This window comes from Nicotiana attenuata, chromosome 11 (assembly GCF_001879085.1).
Source record: "Nicotiana attenuata strain UT chromosome 11, NIATTr2, whole genome shotgun sequence".
In the NCBI taxonomy this organism is placed as follows: Eukaryota; Viridiplantae; Streptophyta; class Magnoliopsida; order Solanales; family Solanaceae; genus Nicotiana; species Nicotiana attenuata.
Genome location: NC_031999.1, coordinates 42000254 through 42012643, shown reverse-complemented (window position 1 = coordinate 42012643; position 12390 = coordinate 42000254). Strand labels below are relative to the sequence as shown.

General features: G+C 37.2%; 1 protein-coding gene across 3 annotated transcripts; it reads left to right on the top strand.

Annotated features, from left to right (window-relative positions):
* On the top strand, nt 3006-12110 carry LOC109234391 (cytochrome c oxidase assembly protein COX16, mitochondrial-like). Of its 3 annotated transcripts, XM_019400369.1 has the most exons (5): nt 3006-3523; nt 6690-6824; nt 7476-7714; nt 11527-11653; nt 11739-12110. In XM_019400369.1, the coding sequence occupies exons 3-5, from the start codon at nt 7515-7517 to the stop codon at nt 11808-11810; spliced, it is 399 nt and encodes a 132-aa protein (XP_019255914.1). In that variant the 5' UTR covers nt 3006-3523; nt 6690-6824; nt 7476-7514; the 3' UTR covers nt 11811-12110. The 3 variants fall into 3 exon arrangements, with proteins under 3 accessions (XP_019255914.1, XP_019255913.1, XP_019255915.1); XM_019400368.1 differs by lacking the exon at nt 6690-6824; XM_019400370.1 differs by lacking the exon at nt 6690-6824 and having other exon boundaries at nt 7430-7714.

The window sequence follows — 12390 nt, the reverse complement described above, 5'->3', positions numbered from 1 at the left end:
TTAAAATGCCTACAAGGGCGAAAATGAAGTTGAAAAGGTTGAGTCCCACATGGCTAACCACCTCGGCAAGGTTTGAAAAGCCAAGGTACCCCGAATGCTCTGAAATTAAAACTGGAAGAAAGAAGCCAGAAATGAAAGGCCTACGAAGGCGAGATAAAGTTGGAAAAGGTTAAGTCCCACGCGACTAGCCGTTGTGGCAAAAGTTTTTGAGGAGCCAAAAGTTCCCCAATCCTGCAAGGTTAAAAATTGAAAAAAAAACAAGTCAGAATTGAAAGGCCTACGAAGGCGAGATAAAGTTGGAGAAGGTTGAGTCCCACGCGACCAACCGCCATGGCAAAGTCTAGAAAAGCCAGAGGTTCTCCGGGGTCAGAAATGCAATCAGTACTCAAGAAACAACCGCTTGCAATTGAAAGGGCGGAGATCAAGTGACTGAAACGTTCAAGGCCACAAAACTAACCACCGTTTCAAATTGACAAATTTTTTTGTGTTTGAAAAACAGGAAACAGGTGCAATCCAAAGCAACCTTGCAAGAAGCAGGTGCAACCAAAAAGAAACCGCGCAGAGACCAAAATAGCTCTGCAGCAGCAACAACTCCAAAAGAGGGAAGTCTTTTCAAAATTCTTTCCCGTATTTTACTCATTCTCTTTTAAAAAAAAGAAGAAAAGAAAGAAAATTCAAATTCATGGTAGCACATGGTTTCCACTCTCTAGCTGCATTTTTCCAATATAGGGTCTCCACTCCCTAGTTGGCTTTATTTTTAGACATAAGGTCTCCACTCCCTAGTCGATTTTCCAACATAGAGTCTCTACTCCCTAGTTGATATTTATTTTAGACATAGGGTCTCCATTCCCTAGTCTCTTTTTCCAACATAGGGTCCCCACTCCACAGTTGACTTTATTTTAGACATAGGGTCTCCACTCCCTAGTCTCTTTTCCAACATAACTCCACTCCCTAGTTGATGTTTATTTTAGACATAGGGTCTCCACTCCCTACTCTCTTTTCCAACATAGGGTCTCCACTCCCTAGTTGACTTTATTTTTAGACATAGGGTCTCCACTTCCTAGTTGATTTTGTTTTGAGACATAGGGTCTCCACTCCCTAGTCGCTTTTCCAACATAGGGTCTCTACTACCTAGTTGATTTATTTTAGACATAGAGTCTCCATCCCTAGTTGTTATTCTAACATAGGGTCTCCAATCCCTAGTTGATTTTATTTTAGACATAGGGTCTCCATTCCATAGTCGCTTTTCTAACATAGGGTCTCCACTCCCTAGTTGATTTTATTTTAGACATAGGGTCTCCACTCCCTAGTCTCTTTTCCAACATAGGGTCTCCACTCCCTAGTCGCTTCTATTTTAGACATAGGGTCTTCACTCCCTAGTCTCTAAACTTTTTTCAGGGTACACCAATCTCGCCTTTTAATGGTTTCAATAGTGAAGTAGTATAGAGTTTTGTTACAAAGAACTCATGAAATTTTCCTAGTGAAAATTGAGGCAGAAAAAATTCGTTCGTTCGTTTGTTTTGGTGTTTGAGCAGGTTGTTACCTCGAGGCACAAGGTTCGAGATGACCGAAAAAGAAGTCTCAATCCAAAATAATAAAAAAAATGAAAAGAAATGAATCCAAAGTGCAGAAGTGGAGAAGACATGACTAAATTAAAGTCACAAGCTTTACATGTCCCGTCTTGATCCGAAAAAGCCGAAGAACAATGAACTAGCACCTGCAGCTAGCAAGCATCAATGTTCAGATCAGAGTCTGCGTGAAGAACCAGCCAAAACTCAAGATCAAGCTTCAAAAGACTCATAGATAGAAAATCTTGTAACTCGTAGCTGTTAGGCTTAGTTAGCCTTTTTCGTTTGGTGTAATAAGGAGTTCGGCAAGCAGTAACAACAGCAACAACAGTGAAATCACAGCTATTCGGTAGTCCCAACTACCAAAACTTCCAGAACTACATTGACCTGATTCCTTTATAGCCAATGATATGCAGGCAACCTCCGAAGCAAGGTTCGGTCAAACTTTTTCAAAAATGCTTCTCATGGAGTATTCGAACGGGCAAAAATTGTTCATCATTGCTCGCTTTGACTTGCCCCGAAAACTTTTCATGTTTCTGAGCAAAGAGGGGCAGGTGTGAGCACCTAATTTTTGCCCTATGAAAATATTCCTACAAAATCCACAAAAAATAAATCTTTCTAATTGTTTTTAAGTTTTATAGAATTTTAGGAATTTCTTTTTAATTGTTCGCTTGCATTTAGTTGCATCTTTTTGCATATTTAGCATTTTAAAATGATGAAAAATACCATAAAAATGTTCAATTCTTCATTGCGTAGCATTTTAGATTTTAATTATATTTTAGTATTTAATCACACATTAATTGCATAATTAATAAATGAAAATCACAACAAATAACCTAGTCGTGTTTACACTTTTAGCTTTTTCTTTTAAATTAATAATTTCTTTTTATTAGTTTAATTGTTAAGGTAATTAATTAATTAATTGATAGATAATGTAGTAAAGAGGTTAGTATTGCAATTTTAGTTTACCTATTATGTTGGTTTATTTGGTGGCTAATAGTGAAACTTTAAAAAGAGAAGTACGGCTATTTGAGCTTATTAGCTAGATTGGGCCAAATTAATTACAACATCCCAAAACTCCACAAGAATCTGCCCAAACCCATTCCCCATGACCCGCCTGGCCCCAATCCCCTTATTAAAACCAAATTATTTTTCCTACCCTATTAGAATCGGACCTTCCTTCCCCCCTTCCAAAGAAACCCTAACTGGTCGTTTTGGTACGAGGTACTAACTGGGATAAGAGTTGAGATTAAATTTGTACCTTATTTGGTTGGAGGTATAAATTTATCGTGGGATAAATTTGTACCTCTAACCAAACAAGGTATAAACATAATCTCAAATCTTATCCCACTTTTCCCACTTTATACCATCAATTATGGGATTATATAATTCCTATCTTTTATGTGATATAAATTAGTAGCGAAATTATAATCCGATATTATAATCCTGGTACTATGTTGTCCACGTACCAAACGACCCCTAGACCCCTAGCTCTGTCATCACACAACAGCGGCCGCCCCTGTTCTTCATCTTTCTCTTGACAGACGAACAGACCCATGAGCTGCCGCCTCCCTCCTCTCTAACTCCCTCCTCTCTGAAGAACTAGCAGCCGTCCATCCTCACTCTCACACACACGCCAAAACGGCTAAAAAATGGAAAAGAAAATCCTCTGAGATCTAAAAAAAGGGAAGAAAACTGAAATAGCAAAGACTTGGAGAAATTCTCATTGAAAAAAGGAAAGCAAATCGTGTTTGAATCTTGCTTGGAAGTGAAGTGCTTAATCTCAAATTTCTGGCCGTTTTAGAGCTATGGTTTTCTATTAATTTGTGGGTTAATCTCTGGGCTACCAAGAGTGATTGAACTCTTAAATTACTGCCGAGCGCTGCTGATTCACTTCTTTGCTGGGCTCCAGATTTATTTCCTATCACCGCCTCTCTTTATTCTGTCGCAGCAAGGTACTCTTCTCGATTTTGACTCTGTAAATTGATTTGGATCACTCGTGTTTTTATGAATAAGGATTTCGGAAATTACAAGTTGTTCTCTGTTGAACTAGTGATCACTGTTATTGATTTGCATGTCATATCTATTTGAGTATAAAGTTGGATTTAGATACTGTTATAACAATTTGCATCTGAATTGGAGGTGTGTTGATTCCGGCGAAACTTTCTGCACAGAAGTGCTTTCTTCCTTTTCTTTAACTTGTAAATGTTTGATGAAGTTGCCTCATGTATATAACTTGTTTAGGTGCTTTTAATCAAAGATAGGAATAAATTCCTATATGACTGGAATACATTGTTGTTTGGGTGCTGTTGAAGTTTGTTTTTGAACCTTTGCTTTAGTCATTTGATCAATTGTATAAGACCTCTCATCTTAGCCTTAAATGAATGATTCTTTCCTTATTTGTTTGGCGTAATCGTTAAATTTCTTTATGCACTCAGTTAGTAGATGGTTTACTCGAGCATCATTTGAAGCCTTTTGTTTTAAATTAGCAATTGGACCGTGCAGTGTGGTTGAAGCACGAGGATTCTTTTGGGCCGTTTGGACTTAGATAATTCAAGTCTAGTGGGCCAAGAGTTAATAAAATTCATAAGCTAGTTCATCTTTCTATAACTAATCTATATCCTTTTCTACAATAATTTTCATAACCTTGGCCTTCACAATAATCTCAAAGTAGGAAGAACAACTTATGAACATCGTAGCTTGCTTTAGGCGCGATAAATAAATAAATTATCGCGACTATGTGTACGGTTCCCGTAGCATGGTCGCGATACATAATTCTCAATTCGAGTGTGCGTTTCACGTGACTCGACCATAACTTCAAATAATAATAAAAATAAACATGTTGTGAATCACGGGTGCGTTTCACGTGGCGCGATTTTCAATATGTACCAAAATGACAAGTGTACGTCATCCTAACTTGTTATTCAAGAAATAATTCCATAAATCCTAAAAGCAATTAAAATAATTAAAAGCGGTATCGGAGCGATAAAATGCACAATAGGTTTTAAACATGTAATAAATCAGATAATTAGGCCAATTATTAATAGTTGAGCGACCGTGCTAAAACCACGGAACTCAGGAGTGTCTCACACCTTCTCCCAGGTTAACAGAATTCCTTACCCGGTTTTCTGTGTTCGCAGACTTTTAAAACAGAGTCAAATTTCCTCGATTTGGGATTTTAAAATAAACCGGTGACTTAGGACACCATAAATTATTCCAAGTGGCGACTCTGAAATTAAATAAATAATCCCATTTCGATTAATGCCACTTTAATTGGAAAAACTCCCCTATCCCCTCGGGAAAAAAGGAGGTGTGACATCGATGCTCCCTGTGTTTCTGCATTTCCTTTCCTGTTTGAAGGTTGTGCATTTGCCTTCTTTGTCGAAGGAATATGCTTCTTAGCAATTGATTTCTTCGTCATGTTACCTACATGCAAATATGCAATGTCACATTTAATAATTTAAAACTTGTGATCAGAATAAGAAAAATAAGCCCCAATTCCAGCAAACATGTATGACCATAAGACAATCGACCACATGTTATCAATAAACATTAAGTTGCCAGTCCAACGATATTCTAAAATACAAAGCATAGAGGTAGTCCAAGAAGCAAATATAACCACCCACGCATAATATATGGTTATACACAACCCAATTGATCTTGAACATGCACATGAACGAATCACTCTACAAAACCTAAAATCACAAATGTAAGAAACAGAAACAAGAAAAAATTAGGATTTACCAAAATTGACACGTTTTGAGCAACATTACAGTGCTTGTTGGGTCTATGGAGATGATTCCACCCAAAATCGAAGCTTGATTCTTATCTCTTCCCGTTGGAAACCACTGTGGTCGAGGGGTTGAGCGAGAGAGAAGAAAAAGTAGAGAGATAAGAGAGAAATTGGCAGAAAAATAAGAAAGAAATATTATTTTTCAAACCTTATGGTGACCCAAAATGGTATTTACTTTTTATCCAGCATTTTTAATGCTGAGCAAAAGTAGCACGGTGTTACCGTTTCTTCTATCTCATTTCCTTCCCAAACGGAAATGCATATTAATTTCTCCTTGTGCTTCCGGCAAATTATTAAGGCGTCGCTGTGCCAAAGACTGTATCTTTGCTCCTTACTTTCCTCCTGATGATCCCGACAAGTTTGCCATTGTTCACAAGGTGTTTGGTGCTAGTAACGTTAGCATGATGTTACATGTTTCTCGTTCTTCTTCTCACCCTTTATACATCCTTCTTATGTAATTCTACTATAATACATCAACCCAAAAGAACAACATTAAACCCTTTATTAATTAACTTTCACGTAGGGTTGTGCAACCATTTAAATCTACGTTTCTTTTAAAAGTAAAATAGAGTTGGTCCTGAACTTAGAGTTGGAAGTTCAGAAATTAAGGACAGGTAGTCCTTAACTTAGAGTTACAAGCACAGAAATTAAGGACAGGTAGTCCTGAACTTCGAGTTCCAAGTTCAAAAGTTAAGGACTATTGAACTTACAGTAACAAGCTCATAAGTTAAGGACACTTGGTCCTGAACTTAGAGTTGGAAGTTCAAAAATTAAGGATACTTGGTCCTTAACTTAGAGTTACAAGCATAGAAATTAAGGACAGATAGTCCTGAACTTCGAGTTCCAAGTTCAAAAGTTAAGGACATGTAGTCCTGAACTTAGACTTACAAGTTCAAAAGTTAAGGACAGGTAGTCCTAAACTTAGACTTATAAATTATGGACAGCTAGTCCTGAACTTACAGTAACAAGCTCATAAGTTAAGGACACTTGGTCCTGAACTTTATGAGCAGAAGGGTATTTTCGTCCGGGCAGGAAAAAGTTTATTAAAGCAGTGGCTAAAGACTAAAGACATTTTAAAAAGTGGCTTAAAAATAAATACATGTCTTATTACTGGCTAACTGTGCACTTCCCCCTACCTTAACTCACCCATTTAGCTATTTTCCAACCCAAAAAAATGAGAAAAAAAATGGGAATTTAAGTTTTGAGGGGTCTCCTCGACAATTCCTCGACAATTCCTCTCTGCTAACTACTAGTATGAGTAACATTTACAAGTATTTCATTTCTAACGAAAGAAAAGAATATTTATTTCTCCTGCTTTTCTTTCCCAGAATCTGTCAAAAATAATCCTTCACCGCCATCGGCAAATCAACCTCCCTTTCGGCCGTGCGCCGCCTGCCTGCCCTACCTTGTTTGGTTGTCTTCGATCTCGGATTCTCGGTTATACCCTCTGACCCTTTTATTTGGTATGGCATCTCACCGTTTATATTTAGTTGTTTTTCTGCTTTAGTTTCTGTTCTTTGATTTGTTTGTTTCTGCCTTCTCCATATGCTTTAGTTTCTCTTACGGCTTTTCGATGTTGGTCATCTCAATTGAGTAGTGCTAAATTGAATCATTTGCTGGTCCCTGTTGTAAAGAGAGGACTTCTATTTCTGAAATTGAATTCAATAGGTTTCCTTCGTTTGAAATATATGCAAGTTTTGCATTCTGGTCTTAGAAAGTGCCGAATTTGTGTGCGCTTTCTAGAAACTATTCATTATATTTGCTTTAGCTTTAAGCCCCTGTAACTATTTTCTCCGAAGTGCGCCTTGAACCCATTAAATAAGTAGGACCAAAGTAGTATAGAAGCTGATGGACAAATTCTGAATTGGGTATAGTGTTGGTTCTTCAATGGTTACTGTGGAAGATGATGTCAAAAATGTATAGTGGGGTGGCATTACATTCTTTTGCAAATAAATTCCTACGGAGTTTGATGGCTGAGCTGTGCTAAATTTTGTGTTTGTTAATTCTCAATTGTGAGGAGAAAAAAAACCTTTAATTTGTGAACAGAGAAAGTTCATGTTTTGATTAGGAAATCGCGGAAATATTTGATTGGTTATTATAAACTTCTTGCCTAGTTGGAGATTGTGAAGGAGGGGACCTCCTGACGTATACCAATGACAACTGCTCAGACCATGACGAGTCATCTTAATAATAAAGTTAATGAGCGTGCAGCCTCCTTTGCTTCCAAGGTTCAGAACCCAACTTCATCATACAAAAGATTGGGAAGGAAATCACCATTTATGAGATATGGACTTCCTATGATCTCACTCACGGTGCTTGGATCTATTGGTCTTAGCCAACTTCTGCAAGGCAGGTTAGTTATACTTAATGTCAAACTACTCAATTGAAGTTCATGTAACTCTTACAAACTGACATAACCTATTCTAAGTTTTTGCATGTCCTGCCTTTCTGTTGGCACAGTTATGAAATCCTACAACTAAAAATAGTTTGGCTTTCCATAGGTTATGTAAGAGTCATTACCAACAATCCTGGCAAGTGTTTGAGCTTAGCTCAGAAAACATGTTGGTTAAGGGGGTTTGTCTGTTTTATGTAATTTGTCCTTGTTTTCCTTGTCTACCTTTCTGCTACAGTGGAGGCTCTTTGTAGGGTCATATTTTCATGTTTTAAAAAGTATTCCAATTAGTCCTTTTATGACTATCTGCAATTGCAAGTTTGGACTTGGATTCTATTTTCCTTGCTTTGTTTTGATTTACTTGTATTGTATATCTAAGTCGCAGTTCTTTGCTTTTTCTTTTGATGCCTTTTTTTCTCTGACTTCTCAAAGCTTTCCTAGTTGCTGCTTCCTTGGCAGTAGCTAAAATGTAGTAATTTTTATTTATTTTTTGGGTAATTCTTGGACATCTGAGTCCATAGGTTGAGGTAGTCAGATGGAGAGGACCTTTACATATTAATCGATATGGGTCTTAGATACTGCAGACTCATATGTAGCTTCAAGTCCCTAGGGGGCATGGGATTGTGAAACCTCTAAGGTGTCGTTTGGTAGCATGTATTAGAGAAAATAATGCATGCACTAGCTTTTGGTATTACTAATTTATTGTTTGGCACTTTTGTCAACCTATGTATTACTAATACAAGTATTAGTTATACAACAGATTTGGTATTATCCTATGTATAACTAATACATAGCAAACCATGGTATTAGCAATACCAAGGCTATTAATGCATGCATTGGCATGGTTAAAGACAAAATTGTCCTTGAAGTCCTTTAAAGCTAAAGAATATGGAGGGCATTTTTGTAAACAACTAATTTTCTTAAAAATTATTCAACGCATTTTAATTTTTAATACACCACACCAAACAGTGAATAAGAAATAATATCTGCATAAATAATGCTTGCATTACTAACCCATGCATTACTAATACACTTTATTCAACACTATTGTTATACATCCTACCAAACGACCCTTAAAGGTTTAGGGTCAATGATACTCTAGCATGTGTAATAAGATTTTTCCCCGAAAAAAAAGGTTCATCCTGAATGATTGATGAATGGAATGGCATCCATGGTGATTTTTTGTTTTGGTCTTTTTGTGTTCTTGCGCTGTGGATTTTTATAGATAAGATTTAGTTGCTGCACCCATGTGAGCAGCCTAGTGTCAATGAAGTGGGTTGAGAACCATGTGGTCTCAGGCTCAAATCCAAGTGGAGGCAAAACCACTCTTCCATCTGTCCAAGCCGTGGTGGACAGAGCTACCCGGTACCTGTGCTGGTGGTAGTTAACAGGTATGCCGTGAACTTAGTCGAGGTACACTCGAGCTGGCCAGGATACGACAGTTATAAAAATAAATAAAAAAATTTAGTTGCATATTATTATGAGAAGTACTAACCTTCAAAATGTGTAGGATGACTTATCTTAGTATTGCTAACAGAGTTAAGCTGTTACACTATATCATGTGTAGCTACTAGCTTCTGATATCGCGCCTATTCAAATCACCTTCCACCTGGACAACTTGCAAGTTGTGCTTGCTTAGCCTTTGTATCGGTGCTGCTTATTCGTGAAATAATTAAGGGCAGTGTATTGATGATTCGTAGTGGTTCATGGGTAGATCTTATTGTGCTTGGTAGGATTTTACATATATCAAAGCATTAAGAGTCACAATGAGTGGAAGAAAGAAGCTATTGCAGCTGATGATAAGCAAACGTCTTACCCTAAGTTGTGCGGACTCTTCATTTTTGGTGCCGTACCCATCCGAAATTTTAATAAACACAATCCGAAATCCAATCCGAAATCCGAAATGAACGGATCGGTTCAGATTTCAGATATCCGATCCAAATGAACAGCCCTACTTGAATGGCTTTCTTTTTCTCTTTATAGCTCTATTTTTTATAATTTTAAAATTTTTTTAGCCGAACTCCTGCACCCGTATCCATACCTGGATCCGCACCCCCGATTCTCAAAATTTCGATTTTGCCGAATCCGACACTCGGATCCGTGCCCGTATTGGATGCTCGTGCCCGAGTCCGAGCAACTTAGGTCTTACCTATTACTATAACTTTTTCTCTCTTTTATGTTCTCTATCGTTCATTTTGACTTCATCTCATAAAATGGCATGATCTTTGCGGGAAAGAGAAAAAATATCAAGAAATAAAGAGAATTAAAAGGCATGGAGAACTCTTTTCATTATCATCTCATGTAATGGTAATAAGTTTTCACTCTTCCAGCCATTCTGACTGTTATTTCGTCAATACTACAAATTCAGAGGATGGAGCCATGTATAATGGGGCTAATGGTAGCACCCTTTAGAGGGACTACTGAATCTTTCCTCAATTTTGTGACTCCAATATTCAAAGGATTAAACTGGCCATTCTAGACAATCAAACATGCCAACAGACGGTTAAATTTGCAGGAATATAAACATACTCCATAGCTTGTCCAAAAAACTCAAGTATCCCAGATCCTTATATTTCGTAATAACGTTGGAATATGAATTATTTATAGTCCATTAGATTTATAATTAATATTGCTATCAACAGGGAACAACACTAACTTACATTTACCCTGTATAGTTAACACGGAAGGGGTCGTTTGGTATGAGGTATAAGAAGGTATAGTGCTGGTATAAAAATTTAATACCACCTTAATACTTTGTTTGGTTAGCAAACCAGGTATAAGTTATCCCAAGATTAAAATTAACGCCGGTATACATTCTTCTTACAAATTATGCAATTGTCATATTTAATACAACATACCAAACAATGGATAAAAAACAATCCCAGCATAACTAATCCCAGCATAACTTATGCAGCATAACTTATACCAGTATAACTTATCCCGGCATAAGCCGTATTCAAACCAAACGACCCCTAAAAGGTAACTAAATATGGTTGAAGTTAGCTTTTACCCTGTTAATTCCCCGGAAACCTTTTTGGACTTTGTCAGCTCCTTAACTTCAGATTACCTTTTGTAACTGAGCTAACATTGTCTTTATATTTTTATCTTGCATTGTAATATTTTCGTCTTCTTGATGCCTTCTATGAAATTCATTACCTTATTTAAAAAACTAATATTTGGAGGAGAATGAAGTATGACAAATGCCAAAGCAAATGTAATAAGTCAAAAGGTACAAGTATATTGATGGTGCAGAAAAGTTTGGCAATAATTCAGGTTGAAAAATTCACTTACTTTTTGGACCTAAATTCCATGTATATCTTCTTGTTTTGGATCATTGTACTGTTATCTTTTCACACTCTGATGTTATTGCGCTTTTGTCTTCTGGATCATTATGGTGATGATGGTATGCATGTGTATTGCTAATGCAATAAGAACTTAGTATAGTTCATTAGTGCTACTAACTAATAGCATCACGCTAGATTAAATTTCTTTAGCTCAAGCACAGCCCTTAATTTTAATGGGCTATTTAAGTCCGCCCATGTCTAAGGGCCAATATGAGGGCCAGACGGTAAATAAGCCATCTCTTACCCCTCACTGGATGTAATTCTGTGGTTCATGCCCACCCTTCAGTTTACAGATAGGCAAAATTCTCAGCTTTTGGTGTTCTCCCTATTCTCATGCCATATGCGGGGCCTCATGAATGCCTTTTAAGATGCTGTCCCCTTCTTTCTGCCCTGGTTAAAGACTAAGTGGTGCAAACTTTTGTAGTTCAGCAAGGATATAGCTAAAGTAAAGGACGATCAAGAGTGGGAAATCATCGAAACAAGAAAAGCTCTTTCCAGGGCTGGACCTGTCAATGCATATAACCCCAAAAAAATTAACCTGGAGGAAGAACTAAAGGTACAAATATTCTCCTCAAGTGTGCATGTGTGCTTGTGTTGAATTCCTTTCTTAAGCTTAGCTTGATGCCTATTGTCCTTCGCAGGCTTTGCAGGAGAAGGTGGATATTAATGATTATGAATATAAAAAAATCCCTAAGCCCAAGGAAAGCGCATAAAACAACGAAAAGGTTACTGAGATTCTCGTGTGCTATAATTTTGCAGCTCGTAGGGATTCTCTTTTGCAATAATATAGCAGCAGTGTAGCTCTTCCTTTCCTTGAGTTAACTGGTGAAATTTTTTTGATCGGTTGTTGCATTGTGTATGCTTTTTTAGTTGTATATGCAGCTCTAAGCAGGCTGAATGTAAGTGACTCGTAGGCAATTTTGGGATTTTAAATTTCCTGAAACAACCTATCCAGAGGAAAGTCAGCTGTGGCATTAATGTGAATATTTATGGAAGTGTTATGTGTTCTCTTAGTCCTGAAACCCAGTGTCCAGTTTCAGCAAAGCCTGACAAGTTAGAGATTTCATGGTAAAAACTTACCCGCACCGGGTGTTTACATCAAACCAATAGATATATGACATGTGTCTTGCATATGGACTTCAATCATTTAACCATGGTAAATTACATACATTCCCATCTAATTAGATTAATTAACCATAGTAAGTTAATATAGTTTGGTGTAAACAACCCGGTGTGAGTAAGTATTTACCGGGATTTCAGATACTTATTTTTTGAATTGTTCAATTGGTAACC